Below are 12987 nucleotides of genomic sequence, written 5' to 3' on the forward strand. Positions count from 1 at the left end.
ATGTGTTGCAACTTAAATATCAGCTTATCATATGGCATCCTGTCAAATGCCTTTGCTAAGTCTAAGAAAATGGCAGTATATGCCTTTCCCTCATCTAATGCTCCTGTAACTTTATCATAAAAGGCTAGCATATTGCTAAAACAAGAGCGCCCCTTCACAAATCCATGTTGAATCTCATGGATAACACCACCCTCATCTGCCCAATGCTGTATACAGTCCCTCACTACTTTCTCCAAGATCTTAACAACTACTGATGACACACAAACTGGCCTATAATTAGACACTTCCAGTCTGCAACCACCCTTATGCAATGGCACTATCTTATCTTCCTTCCATTCCATGGCCACCTTTCCCACAACCAGACTTTCACTGAAAAGCCAGGTCAAAGGCACTGTCAGTTCCCTAGCACATTCTCTCAAAACTCGTGCCGAAATACCATCCAGTCCCACAGCTTTACTGACATCCAGAGTACTCAGTATTTGAAACACACTCTCCTCCTGTACCTCTAAACCTTGAACCTGCCCTATCCCTCTAGCATTAAAACTGACTCCTCCAGGATGAAATACTCCAATAAAGTGGTCATTGAACAATTCTACTATGTCCTCTGCATCAGTCACTCTATTCCCATTTTTATCCCACAATATCATTCTTCCACAGTCATTCTCCCTCCATGAAACTTCCCCAAGTTGATGTCTTAGACTATTATAATCACTTGCCTTATAATTCCACATACGTTCCCGTCTCTTTGAGACTCCTGCATGTCTATTCATTTTCCAAGTCAAAACCATATGGTCACTCTCTCCAACTGGTGGGAGAGATGTCATCTCATTTATTATCAAGTCTTCTGATGCTATAACCAAATCCAAAACTCTTGAACCTCTTGTTCCCTCTATTACATGTTGCCTAAGACATTTGTCCCTAAAGAATTCTAGAAATTCCATTCCCTTATTGCTACATGCAGCTTCCTCTCCCCAGTTTATACTACTAGTTAAAATCTCCCATAACAATCATTCTTCTCGCACTTGCCAAACTCAACTGTCTAAACATTTCCTGGTCCCCAATTTCTGTACTCCTGGGTCTGTAGCAATACCCCACTAAATATCCTGTCTTGTCCACTTCTACTTCACACCATATGCTTTCAAAATCATTAGTGTCACTGACTTCCAAAGTCTCCACTCTTAGAGGACATAGGTCATCACTTATCATAAACAGTACTCCACCACCACCACACTTTCCCTTCATATCCTGCCGAAAAATGCTGTACCCAGAGGCTTCTATTCCTGTTATTATATCCTCTTCTGTCTACCACGTCTCAGTGATCCTAATAATTTTTGGCCAGGCTGATGCTATCTGTGCCACCAATTCCTCTCCCTTATTCCGGATACTCCTGGCATTAGTATATAGCATATAAATGCCGTTGTTTCTATACATTATCCCCTCTAGACTCCACTGGGCTCAGTGTTACCTGATGTCATCTCCCCTTCTCCCAAGTACCCATTCCCACAAGAGGCCACCCCTGCTACCAACCTCTCTGAGACACACTGACTTTTTCAGAACAGCAATCTCTCCAGATGCCTACGTCCTTCCTCATTCAAATGTAAGTGGTCTCTTGCATACATTACCTCTATGTCCTCAAATGCACTCCAAGCATCCACATATTCCAGTTCTCTCTTATCACACATTCTAGCTATTATGTCATTCAATATTACTGCTCTTCTGCTCAGTTCATCATTATCATACCTAGGCAACACACATACTATCTTTCCTCTCTGCGTCTTCTTTCGTACCACCACAAGCAAGAATCTCATATATCTCGCTGCCCTATTTACACCACACTCAAGTCATTTGTTCCCACCATCACAATCATCTCATCCACCCTTTCACCTCTCTTAACTGCCAAAGCCACCCTTTCTATCGTTCCTCCTGGCAAACACTCCTCACGCATCCTATCTTGAACACCATGGATCATTGAGTCCCCATACATTATACCTCTTACCATTCCCTCTCTTCTATTGTTTCCATTTTCTCCTCTTCTTTCATTCCCATACCTCTCTCATTCCCTCTCTCCTACTGTTTTCATTTTCTCCTCTTCTAGCACTCCCATACCTCTCTCTATTTCCATTCTCTCCTCTTCTAGCACTGCCATACCTCTCTCTCATTCCGTCTCTCCTACTGTTTCCATTTTCTCCTCTTCTAGCACTCCCATACCTCTCTCTCATTCCATTCTTGACTCTTTTAGCACTGCCATACCTCTCTCTCATTCCATCTCTCCTACTGTTTCCATTTTCTCCTCTTCTAGCACTCCCATACCTCTCTCTCATTCCATTCTTGACTCTTTTAGCACTGCCATACCTCTCTCTCATTCCGTCTCTCCTACTGTTTCCATTTTCTCCTCTTCTAGCACTCCCATACCTCTCTCTCATTCCATTCTTGACTCTTTTAGCACTGCCATACCTCTCTCTCATTCCGTCTCTCCTACTGTTTCCATTCTCTCCTCCTTTAGCACTCCCCTGCCTCTCTCTCAATCTGTCTCTCCTACTCTTTCCATTCGCTCCTCTTCTAGCAATCCTATACCTCTCTCTCATTTTATCTCTCCTACTGTTTCCATTCTCTCTTCTTCTAGCACTTCCATACCTTTCTCTCCTGTTTCGATTCTCTCCATTTCCATATCCAATTCCATTCTCTCCTCTTTTATCATTCACAAATTTCTCTCCTCTCCTATCATTCCAAAAACTCTCTCTCTCTCCCGTACTCTGATTTACCTTGCATTTATCTCTTCCATTCTTCTAATCTCATCTTTCATACTTATCATACATCTCCCAAGACATTTCACCTCCTCTTTCAGCTCCTCTATCTCCCTCTGCAGGTCAGTCACTCTAAATCGAAATTCACTCTCCCAAACAAAACCATCTAAACCTTCACAGTCACTCATGCCTTCTACACTATTAACTATTATTTTCTCATTCACATTTTTTTTTCATTCTCTCCTATCACACTACTCGTCTTCCTGTATTCATTTCCCGTTCCTGGAGCAACAAGGTCGGTTATTGAGATATCTGCTGCATTTATTTCCTCCCACTGCCTGCACTTTAAACACACACGCACCTCATCCTCTCTCACAAGCCAGACATCCAATTCCCGAGACACATACATACCGCAAATACTGCATGCCACAAACTCCCTTATTATATTGTTTATAATAAAGTGCCCAAATTGCAGAGGACTTGGTAACACGCCATTTGCAACTGCAGCTGAATCCGCCATCATTCGTTGCTGCCGAGGGAATACTAGCGTAATCGTTAATTATTCAAAATCAAAAATAAATAAACGCTAAATAAGTAAACAATTACAAGCAAAACAAAACATTAAGTACATTAAATAAAATGAAATAAAACTAAATACAGTAATGAAAACTTAGCTTCGTCTTGTCTTCCACCGTTATGCATTCGCCCCGTCCTCTCGGTAAACAAAATACACAATATCGCAACAGCACTAACTTCAAAAAACAACCACTATAGTATACTCGTATTCCAGAGAAACAATTTAGCACTCAAAAACGTAAAAAAAAACGGACTATTCACCGTTTTAGATCCTTATCCACTATGAACCCCCCCCCAGATCTCTTATTTCCTCTATCTCCAACAATATATTCTCACCAAGCATAAATTCTGCACCCCATCTTTGTTTTCCAAATTTTGAAACCTTACATTCTGCAACATTGAACTCACATCCCCATTTCCGTGTCCAATCACTCAATTTATTCAAGTCTTCTTGCAAGGCCACAACATCTTCACTACTCTTTATGGTTCATCTCAACTTTGCATCATCTGCAAACAACTGAATATCTCCATCCAAATCTTAACCTATATCATGAATATACAAGCTAAACAGTAATGGCCCTAAAACAGACCCCTAAGGCACTCCACTACTGACTTTCCTTTTCCTGGATATTGCACCCCCCATACACAACTTGTTGATACCTATCAGATAGCCAGTCTCCAATCCAATGCACTAATCTAATATCCAACCCCCATCTGCTCTAGTTTGACTGTCAACCTATCATGAGGTACTCTATCAAAAGCCTTTGCGAAATCCAAGTATATTACTGTGTATCATTCTCCTCTGTCCAAGGAAGCAGTCACTTTATTGTAATAAGTAAGTAGATTACTAAAACATGACCTTCCTTTAGCAAATCCATGCTGTCCATCAAAGATAATACCATTGTTGTCAACCCAACTCTGGATCCTAGTTCTCACAAGCTTCTCCAACAACTTAACCACAACACCTGACACACAGATAGGCCTATAGTTTGATGCTTGAGTTCGATCACTTCCTTTATGAAGTGGCACAATCTTGCCCTCCTTCCACTCCTTAGGAACTTGACCAAGTGCAAGACTCATATTAAAAAAATATGTCAAGGCAGGTGTCAACTCCCTGGACATTCCTTCAAAATACGTGGTGATATATTATCAAGTCCCACAGCCTTATTTACATCTAGTTTACTCAACTCCCCAAACACCTCTTGCTCACTTACAGTCAGTCTCTTCTCCCTAAATTATTGGCCAATTAGTGTGTCTGGAGTTGTTTAAGGTGTTAGAGAGATTAGCAAGGACTAGGATTCAGAACTAGGTTGATAATTCGCAGGATTCTGCATGATGGATGGTCAGCATAGGTTTGTTAGTGAGAAGTCATTTCGAGCAATCAGCATTTACAATACAAGGTGACAAATTCATTGGATAAAGGACGTGCATATACAGTGGATATTTGGATATTTCGAAGGTCTTTAATAGATTGCCACAAAACAAACATAAGTAAATTGAAATAGATGGGACTGGATAAGAAACTAGTGAGTCTGATAGATAATGCCAGCCTGATTGGCTGAGTGGTCAGCATATCTGCTCTCCAGCCAAAAGGCTGTGGGTTTGAATCCCACCATGGGCATGGATGTTTGCAACTGTCAGTGAAAATACCAATGGTGGAGTTGGTAGAAGGCATTGGTGTAGATGGTAATTGCAGTTGATTGTAGATTCTGGAGTTGGTGTAGTTGCTGGTGATGAAAAGTTGTAGAGTAGGTGCCCTCCCTTGATAAGTCTTTGGACTCCTTGGAGGTGTCACGTAATAATAATAATTGGCTGTCAGATAAGTATCAGGTGGGTTGTGTATGGGGAAGTTATATCTAAAAATAGGAAGATCACTAGCAGAGTACACAGGAATCTCTTGGAACAAGCTAAACTAGATATACACAGATGTTTACTAATTATGTAAAGTTGGGAAGAACTATGAGGAGCAGAGCAGAAATCCTTGCAGGAGGATTTCAGTAGACTATATATGAGTTTGCAAGTGAATGGAGCTTCAGTTAGCAAGATCTTGAAATTCTGTCAGCAAGGTTGGGATGCAAAGTATAGAAACTGAGAAATTTTGAAGAAGGTAGAAGAGGGAGGCAAGAGATCTGGTAGTGATGGTGAGCAGATTTCAAGTTTAGGAGTCATCACATTGCTAAAACTGTAAAAACAACAACAGATTACAGCAATGATGACAATGACCTTGACATGTAGAAGCAAAGAGATTATGGTTCCCTTGTGTAAGGCATGGATCATGCCATATATTGACTACCGTGCACAGATTTAGTTGCATTACGTGGATTTCACGGTAAACAAAGATATATTAGAGAGGGTCTGCAAGAGGTTCACTAAGTCAGTTTCAGGACTATGGAATACAAAAACAGATTGAGTGAATGCAACTGGCAGAGCCTTATGAATAGAAGAAGGATATGACAGAGTCATATAAGTTGCTGAAAAGTTGTTACCAGATTGAAGTGGAAAAGATTTTTCACAAAATACGGGGATATGAGGGTAAAACAAGAGGCCATCCCTGAAAGCTGTATAAGGAGCGTGTGTGAGCAAGAGAGTGAAAAAGCAGTTCCTCTCCTTGCATGGAGAGTGGCTGGCAAGTGGAATGCATTGCCTGAAGGTGTGGTAAGTGCAGAAACTATGAATGGATTGAAGGCATGGTTTGATCTTTTTTTTGCACAAGAGTGTAGACCTTCTGAATAAGTCTGGGTTAGTCCCGAGCGGGTGGAAAGAGGGGAAAATAGTTCCACTGCATAAAGGTGGTTCCAAGACTGCTGTTGTAAATTACCGACCGATTAGCATATCAGGAATCATTGTCAAGGTCTTAGAGAAAATAGCCAAGAGGAAAATACAAGATTGGATAGAAGAAAATGGGATACTGTATCGGGGACAGCATGGTTTTGTGAAGGGTAGGTCATGCCTCAGTAACTTGCTCACGTATTATAACACAGTGACGGCTGAACTGGATAAGGGTAATGGGTTTACGGTGATTCTACTGGACCTTGCCAAGGCCTTTGAGAGGATTCCACATGGAATTCTAATCAGTAAATTGCAGCATATGGGAATGGACATAGGGTTGGTGAGATGGATAGGAGGGTGGTTGACGGAGAGATATCAGAGAGTGGTTTACTCGGGAGTAGAGTCCACAAGACGGCCTGTGACTAGTGGTGTGCCACAAGGATCTGTTCTTGGACCACTGCTGTTTAATTTGTTCATAAATGATATAGGAAATGGTCTGAGAGGAACAGTTCATTTGTTTGCAGATGATGCGAAGTTGGGTAGGGCAATAGTGAATGCAGATGACGTCAAAATTTTGCAGGATGATTTGGATAGATTGGAGGTCTGGGCTAAGGAGAATGGATGTCAGTTTAATGTGGCAAAATGTAAGGTTATGCATTTTGGGGTGAAAAGATTGGCGGCAGTTTACTGCATTGGTGGAACCCTGCTCCAGGAAATTGATGAGGCACGAGATTTAGGAGTGTTGGTAGATAAGGAATTGAAATTTAGGGGACACATTGCAAAAGTGACCAAAACAGCTCATCAAATCACTTGGTTGCTGAAGAATACGTTGACAAGCAGAGACAAGCAGGTTATTGTTCCTCTCTATCGAGCCTTGATAAGACCCCATCTAGACTACTGTGCTCAGATTTGGTCACCTAGGTTTCTTCTTGATGGGGAAGAGGTGGAGAGGATCCAGAGGCGAGTGACCAAGATGATAGCAGGTCTGTGGAATGAACCGTATGAGAACAGGTTGAGGATTTGTGGGTTGCAAAAATTGGTTGATAGGCGGAGGAGGGGAGATATGATTGAGACATTCAAATTACTGAAGGGTTTCTATAAAATTAATTCAGAAGATATTTTTGAGAACAGGGCTGGTTGTGGGAGGACTAGGGGACATCCGTGGAAACTGGGAAAAAGTGTGGTTAGTAAAGGTGTTAGAGCTGGGTTCTTTACTTTTAGAGTAGTGAATGAGTGGAATGCGCTCCCTGAGTCTGTGGTGGATGCTGTGACAGTGAATGAGTTTAAGGCGAGGTATGATAGATACTGTATGAATGTCAAATAGTTGTGATGAATATGATTTGGGGCCTCCCTCGATGAGTCTAATGACTCCCTGGAGTTGCCCGTAATAATAGTAATAAGTCTATTGACTCCATTGAGTTCTGATGTTAACAGTTATTATTGCCGAAAGTGAGCAAATAGTAAGTCACAAAGCCATGCTGTTCTCAAAGAAGTATCATACTCCCTCCAACTGCCTATGCTTTGCATTTCTAAACTCTGGTTTAATTAACTTTTCCAATACTTAACAACCACCACCAATCTTGACACTCTGAATAGTCTATCACTTGTTATTAGTCTTGCAGCCTTCTTTATGTAATGGGACTATCTAACCTTTCTTCAACTCCTTTGGGAGAAAACAACCTAGTAACTTCAGTAGGCTTAAAGTCACATCTTCTGGTTCCATTACTCCAGACCAAAAATGGTACTTTTCAAACCACTTCAGGTCTCTAGTAGGCTGAGTAGTGGCCTCAGATGCTAAGCAATGAGACCTCATCTACTAACTTAAGATTCCCATAAACTCTGCCTATGCTTTGGACTTCCTGGAATGCCACATAATAATAATAATAATAATTCACATTCATCAGTGCAGGATTCAAATGCATGGCTTGTTTGCTGGAGAATGTGGAAAATATCCATTTGGCCAACCAGAGGTTGATGCTGCAATGGAAAATAATCTTACTGTTGTGTCCAACTGCCTATGCTTTGCATTTCTCAGAGTGTATTTATCATATCTTTTTAAATTCCTTCCATAACATCATCATTACATACAGTATTATGCAATATTATGCTATGCATTTATTTAAACTTTCACCTGATTTATCCTCCTAACTCTAGGATTGCTGTCCAATGTTGATTCTTCATCCTGAACCTGCTCTAAGTTTTTTGCCAAGGAAAAAAAAAAAATTTGGTCTTTCTCCTTTTGCTTTTTTTTTACTTCAAAATTTATATATGGTGTTGTAGATGGTGTTGATGTAGATGATGCTAATTGTTGGTGGAATGAGTGGTGGAGACAGAAATTTGTAGAGTAAATACCCTCTCTTGATGAGTCTTTGGACTCTAGGAGGCGTCACATAATAATAATAAAAAATAAATATATATATATATAAACAGAAAACTTATATTTCATGTAATAAAACTTTTCCTGCTAATGTTGTGATTTTTATTTCAATGTAATCACAATTACAATATTGAAAATCTCATATTTTTATTTTTTAAGTTTATTTTTTTCTTCTTGCGTACAGAATGGATGCAGCCCATATAAATGCTGCTCCAAGTACGAGCACTTGCTCTGCTGTTGTTTAAAGCCAACCCCTTCCATCAAGATTTTGCAATATCCCTTTCACATTCTTGCATCTGTTTCTATCAGTCACTATTATTTGAATGAATGATAATCTACGATAATTTGGACAAGGCTGAGTAACCACTTTACCAGAGTGAATCATTCAAAGAAATAGCTAAAAATAAACATTCAACTACTTTCCTAATAGTGTAATCTTCAATTATTCCTTCATAATCATTTTTTTTTAAAGCTCACCACACTGAAAAAGAACTCTCTTCCACTTTCTTTGGCTGTTCAGCTAAGTTTCTCTTATAATCTGACTTTACTTTTCCCAGCATTGATCATTTTTCTTGCCTATGCTCTACTTCTTGTCTGTGATAAACTCAAAGAGTGAGTTTGATTATTAGATTTCCTTATATGTTCCTTCCATAATAACATTTTCTTTTTATGCTACTCCTGCTTAATTATGCAACTATTCCTTTAACTTCCACCTGATTTATCCCTCCAACTCCGAGACTGCTATTTGATATTGTATTTTGATATTGATATATCAACAATAGCCATTGTTGACTTCCAGCCAATTTCAACAGATAAAATTCCTTTCAACATAACAGCAAAATAACAACATGTCTAATTCCGTTTTCTTTCTTTTTTTCTTTCTCTCTCTCTCCTCACTGCAGGAAAAAACAGTAGTAGTTCAGGAATATGCATGAATATATCAGTAACATCAATCACTAAAAATATAAACTGCATACAGCAAATAAGTAACAACAGGGCATCAAATTTATTATTATTACATGGCACCTTCCCATAGAGTTCCAAGACTCCCTGAAGAGTGGAGGAAACGTATTCACGTCTGTTAATCATTAGTGAGTATGAGTTCTCTGATGACTAGTACAATTGTTTTGCGTAAAAATCTTGTCATCCCAATGTGATTAATATTAACAAGTCATATAATTTCTCAAAAAATATAACTACAGAGGATTTATTTTTATGGTAGTTCCAGAAATCATATCAACCATTACATTAAAAAAAAAGTACCACATTAAAAAGCAGTTCCTCCCCGCTTCCTCTCCTTTGAAATGATATGGATCCAACACTCCTTTTGAGTAACTCAGCGATTTCTATAACACGTGCATGCATAGCTTTGCAGTCACGCTCACTTAAGATTGTTGACATCCGCCGAGGTATTTATCATATATGTATACAAACATACACACAAATAAGTCACTGTATACGCATTTGCAATTTTAATGTACAAAATGCAAAAAAAAAAAAAAAAAAAAAAAAACACTTATCTTTAAATATACACGTTCGATAGGATTCAAAGAAGCCACAACAAATTTTATTATTGTTTGCTTTCTCGTAATTCTCACATCATCAGGTTAAAAAAATACTACTACTACCTGACTGCGCTGTGGAAAATGTTTCTGTGCTGGATGATATGCTCCCTGCAGATGTTTCATCGCGCTCTTCTTTAAACGATCCGTTCTTAGCATTTTTCTTAAGATTGCTTAATTGTTGCCTTTCGCAGCTCTCTGTGGGAATACATACCACAAACCACACACCTCCACTCATCTTCAGCTTCTACATCACCACATTCACTACTCTATAACACAAACTACGTTACCCATTCACGCAGTTCTTCCATATATCGAATGAATAGTAGTAGAGTAGAGTGCAACTATCCTAGCGCGGTAACACCTGCATCAAGTTCTCTTGCAAGCGATTGGATTTACAGTGGAAGATTCCATTTATTAACAAATGGGTGCAAGTAGTATATGATATGTTTTCTTCAAAGCAGAAATTTTGAATGGATCTGCGAATATAGAATAACTCGGAAGTTAAAGAAATCTCTCTCTTCCCTATGCGTATATGTGCGTGTACAAAAACGCAACTTTGTAATTATGCAAACAATATTGATTCTAGCTCAGTCTGAGAAATGACGGACCGGGTGAATTTTAGAGAGGTGTGAGTAGATAGAGAATTAAAACTTCTCAGCAGGAATGTTTTATTATTATTATTTGTTTATTTATTTTAAAAATACCAGTGCAAAGACGTCAGTTGAGTCCGCATGTAGCAGAAAAGTGGTCGGTTTCCAGCTCCGGTGTTACGTTGTTGATCCCAAGAATGTTGCACTACCGGTCATAAATTTCTTATCCTCTTTCCACTACATTTGCAGTGAACGGCTTATTTATCAAACTTCTGCACTGCTTGAAAATGTTAAGACAGTTGCTGCCTAGATGACGTTTAAGAGGATTCAGATACACTTTTACAGTATTTAAGAACTGGGTTAAATAAGAAATTCTTGAAATAAATAAGAATTTCTTTTCCAAGAAAATATTGGATGTTTCTCTGAACTAAACTAATAATAAAAATAAATAAATCCTCCAACGCCTTTATTCTCCAGATAGGGTAAGCGGTACTCCTTTAGCTCGGACTAACTTGTGATGACTTTAGGCGACCAGTCCAAACTATCATTAGAGGATAGCCAACCGAAGCTATCAAAAAAAAAAAAAAAAAAAAAAAAAAAAATCAAACCTTTTCAGAAATTATTATTATTATTATTATTATTATTATTATTATTATTATTATTAAGTAAAGCAGAAAACTGCAGCCATCTCGCGCCGGTAGCAGGGAATTTATCTCCCGGAAACTCAGGTTTTATATCCGGCGTACAGACAAATCGGCCTTCAGAACACAAGCAATTTACAGACAAATCGGCCTTCAGAACACAAGCAATTTACAGACAAAAAATACTGCTGATGGCGGTGATAGCAGTAGTGTCGTAGTAGGAGAGTTAATAGTGGTGGAGTGGAGTGTCCTCCCCCGATGAGTCCTTGGACTCCCTAGAGTCAGGACCGGCCTTCTCTATAAAGGAGGGTGCAAGAAACCTTTTGGGGTCCTAAAATATTTTTCAAAGGTAAAAATTAAAGGATTTAAAATAAACATATTGTAAAACCTCTTACCTGCAAATGATTTTGGCACAGGAAAACAAAACAAAACAAAAAACAAACAAAAAAAAAACACATTCGAAATATAATACGTTTCCGCAAATGTGTACCGACTGTGCCCACTCGATCGTGGGGGCCCGGGTGTATTGTACCCATTGCACCCCCCGAGATGGTCGGCCCTGCTTAGAGTGCCACGTAATAATAATAATAATAATAATAATAATAATAATAATAATAATAATAATAATAATAATAATAAAGTTTAACAGAAGAAAAAACCCTACTTGGCCGTTCCAGAGATCGAGTGACTTGGGAACCAGTCGAAGAAAGACAGAAAAGTTCTACTTAGCAACTAGAATAGAACTATCTTCCTTCGAGTGGCTTAGCCCTATGGAACCCCGTTTTCTACAGAACTACACAGGTAGCATTAATAATAATAATAATAATAATTATTATTATTATTATTATTATTATTATTATTATTATTATTATTATTATTATTATTATTATTATTATTATTATTATTATAAAAAATAATTCTTATTTAATAGTGGTAGTGTTGGGCGATAGATGGCGGTGGTGTATATCATGATGGTAGTTGCAGTTCGTTGTTGGTGGATTGAGTGATAGAGACAGAGAATAGGTGTCCTCCCTCAATGAGTCTTTGGACTCCCTGGAGGTGTCACGTAATAATAATAATATTATTATTAATAATAGTTCATATGTTTTTCTGAGACTTCTAAGTTTGGTTCTTCAAAGTTCTAAATTTCTCGGAAAATTTGATTTTTATCCCCCATCAAACTCACTGCTGCAATTTCACAACAGAAATAAGAGATCAGCCTCAGTTGTCACTGCCGAATTTCTAACCAGCCAGAATAATCAATAAAACTTCTACATCTATCGATTAGTATCCTGTGCTCTAATGCAGAGTTCCACACACAGCATGTAGTTGTACTTGGAAAAGTAAGAAATAGCATCCTCTGAATAAAAAGTAAAGTCTAAATCAGGCGTGGCCAACTTTATTCTATACGAGGGCCAATATATGATGAGTGGTAGCGTCACAGGACGCACACTTTTAGACAGAACATAATTAAAAATAAACTCTGCATTTTTTTAAGGCAATAGTTATATGTGTTGAATTACTTTTGTTAAATCATTTTACTACTGGGAGAACAATATAAAATACTTGATTGATTTAAATATAAGTTGTTGAATTCAATTTAATTACATATTTTTGTAACCAGCAGAGCAAGTGACTTTCAATGATGCGTTACTCTGGAGCGCAAAGAAATCTACCACCCCCACTACTAGACACAGTCTGGAGGCATGGCGCAGTCTGCAAGTT

The 12987-nt window shown here is 38.6% G+C and overlaps 1 protein-coding gene across 1 annotated transcript in view; it reads right to left on the reverse strand.

Annotated features, from left to right (window-relative positions):
- LOC150107390 (uncharacterized) overlaps positions 1–10266 on the reverse strand; it is a 339311-nt gene extending 329045 nt beyond the window's left edge. Inside the window, exon 1 of the mRNA XM_090391829.1 lies at positions 10095–10266. Within this exon, the coding sequence (XP_090247955.1) occupies positions 10095–10266 (172 nt within the window). The remainder of the gene's footprint in view (positions 1–10094) is intronic.
- Between the last annotated feature and the right edge of the window lie 2721 nt (positions 10267–12987).

Source organism: Typopeltis vanoorti, chromosome 4 (assembly GCF_054136105.1).
Source record: "Typopeltis vanoorti isolate ZY-2024b chromosome 4, IOZ_Tvanoo_1.0, whole genome shotgun sequence".
Lineage (NCBI taxonomy): Eukaryota > Metazoa > Arthropoda > Arachnida > Uropygi > Thelyphonidae > Typopeltis > Typopeltis vanoorti.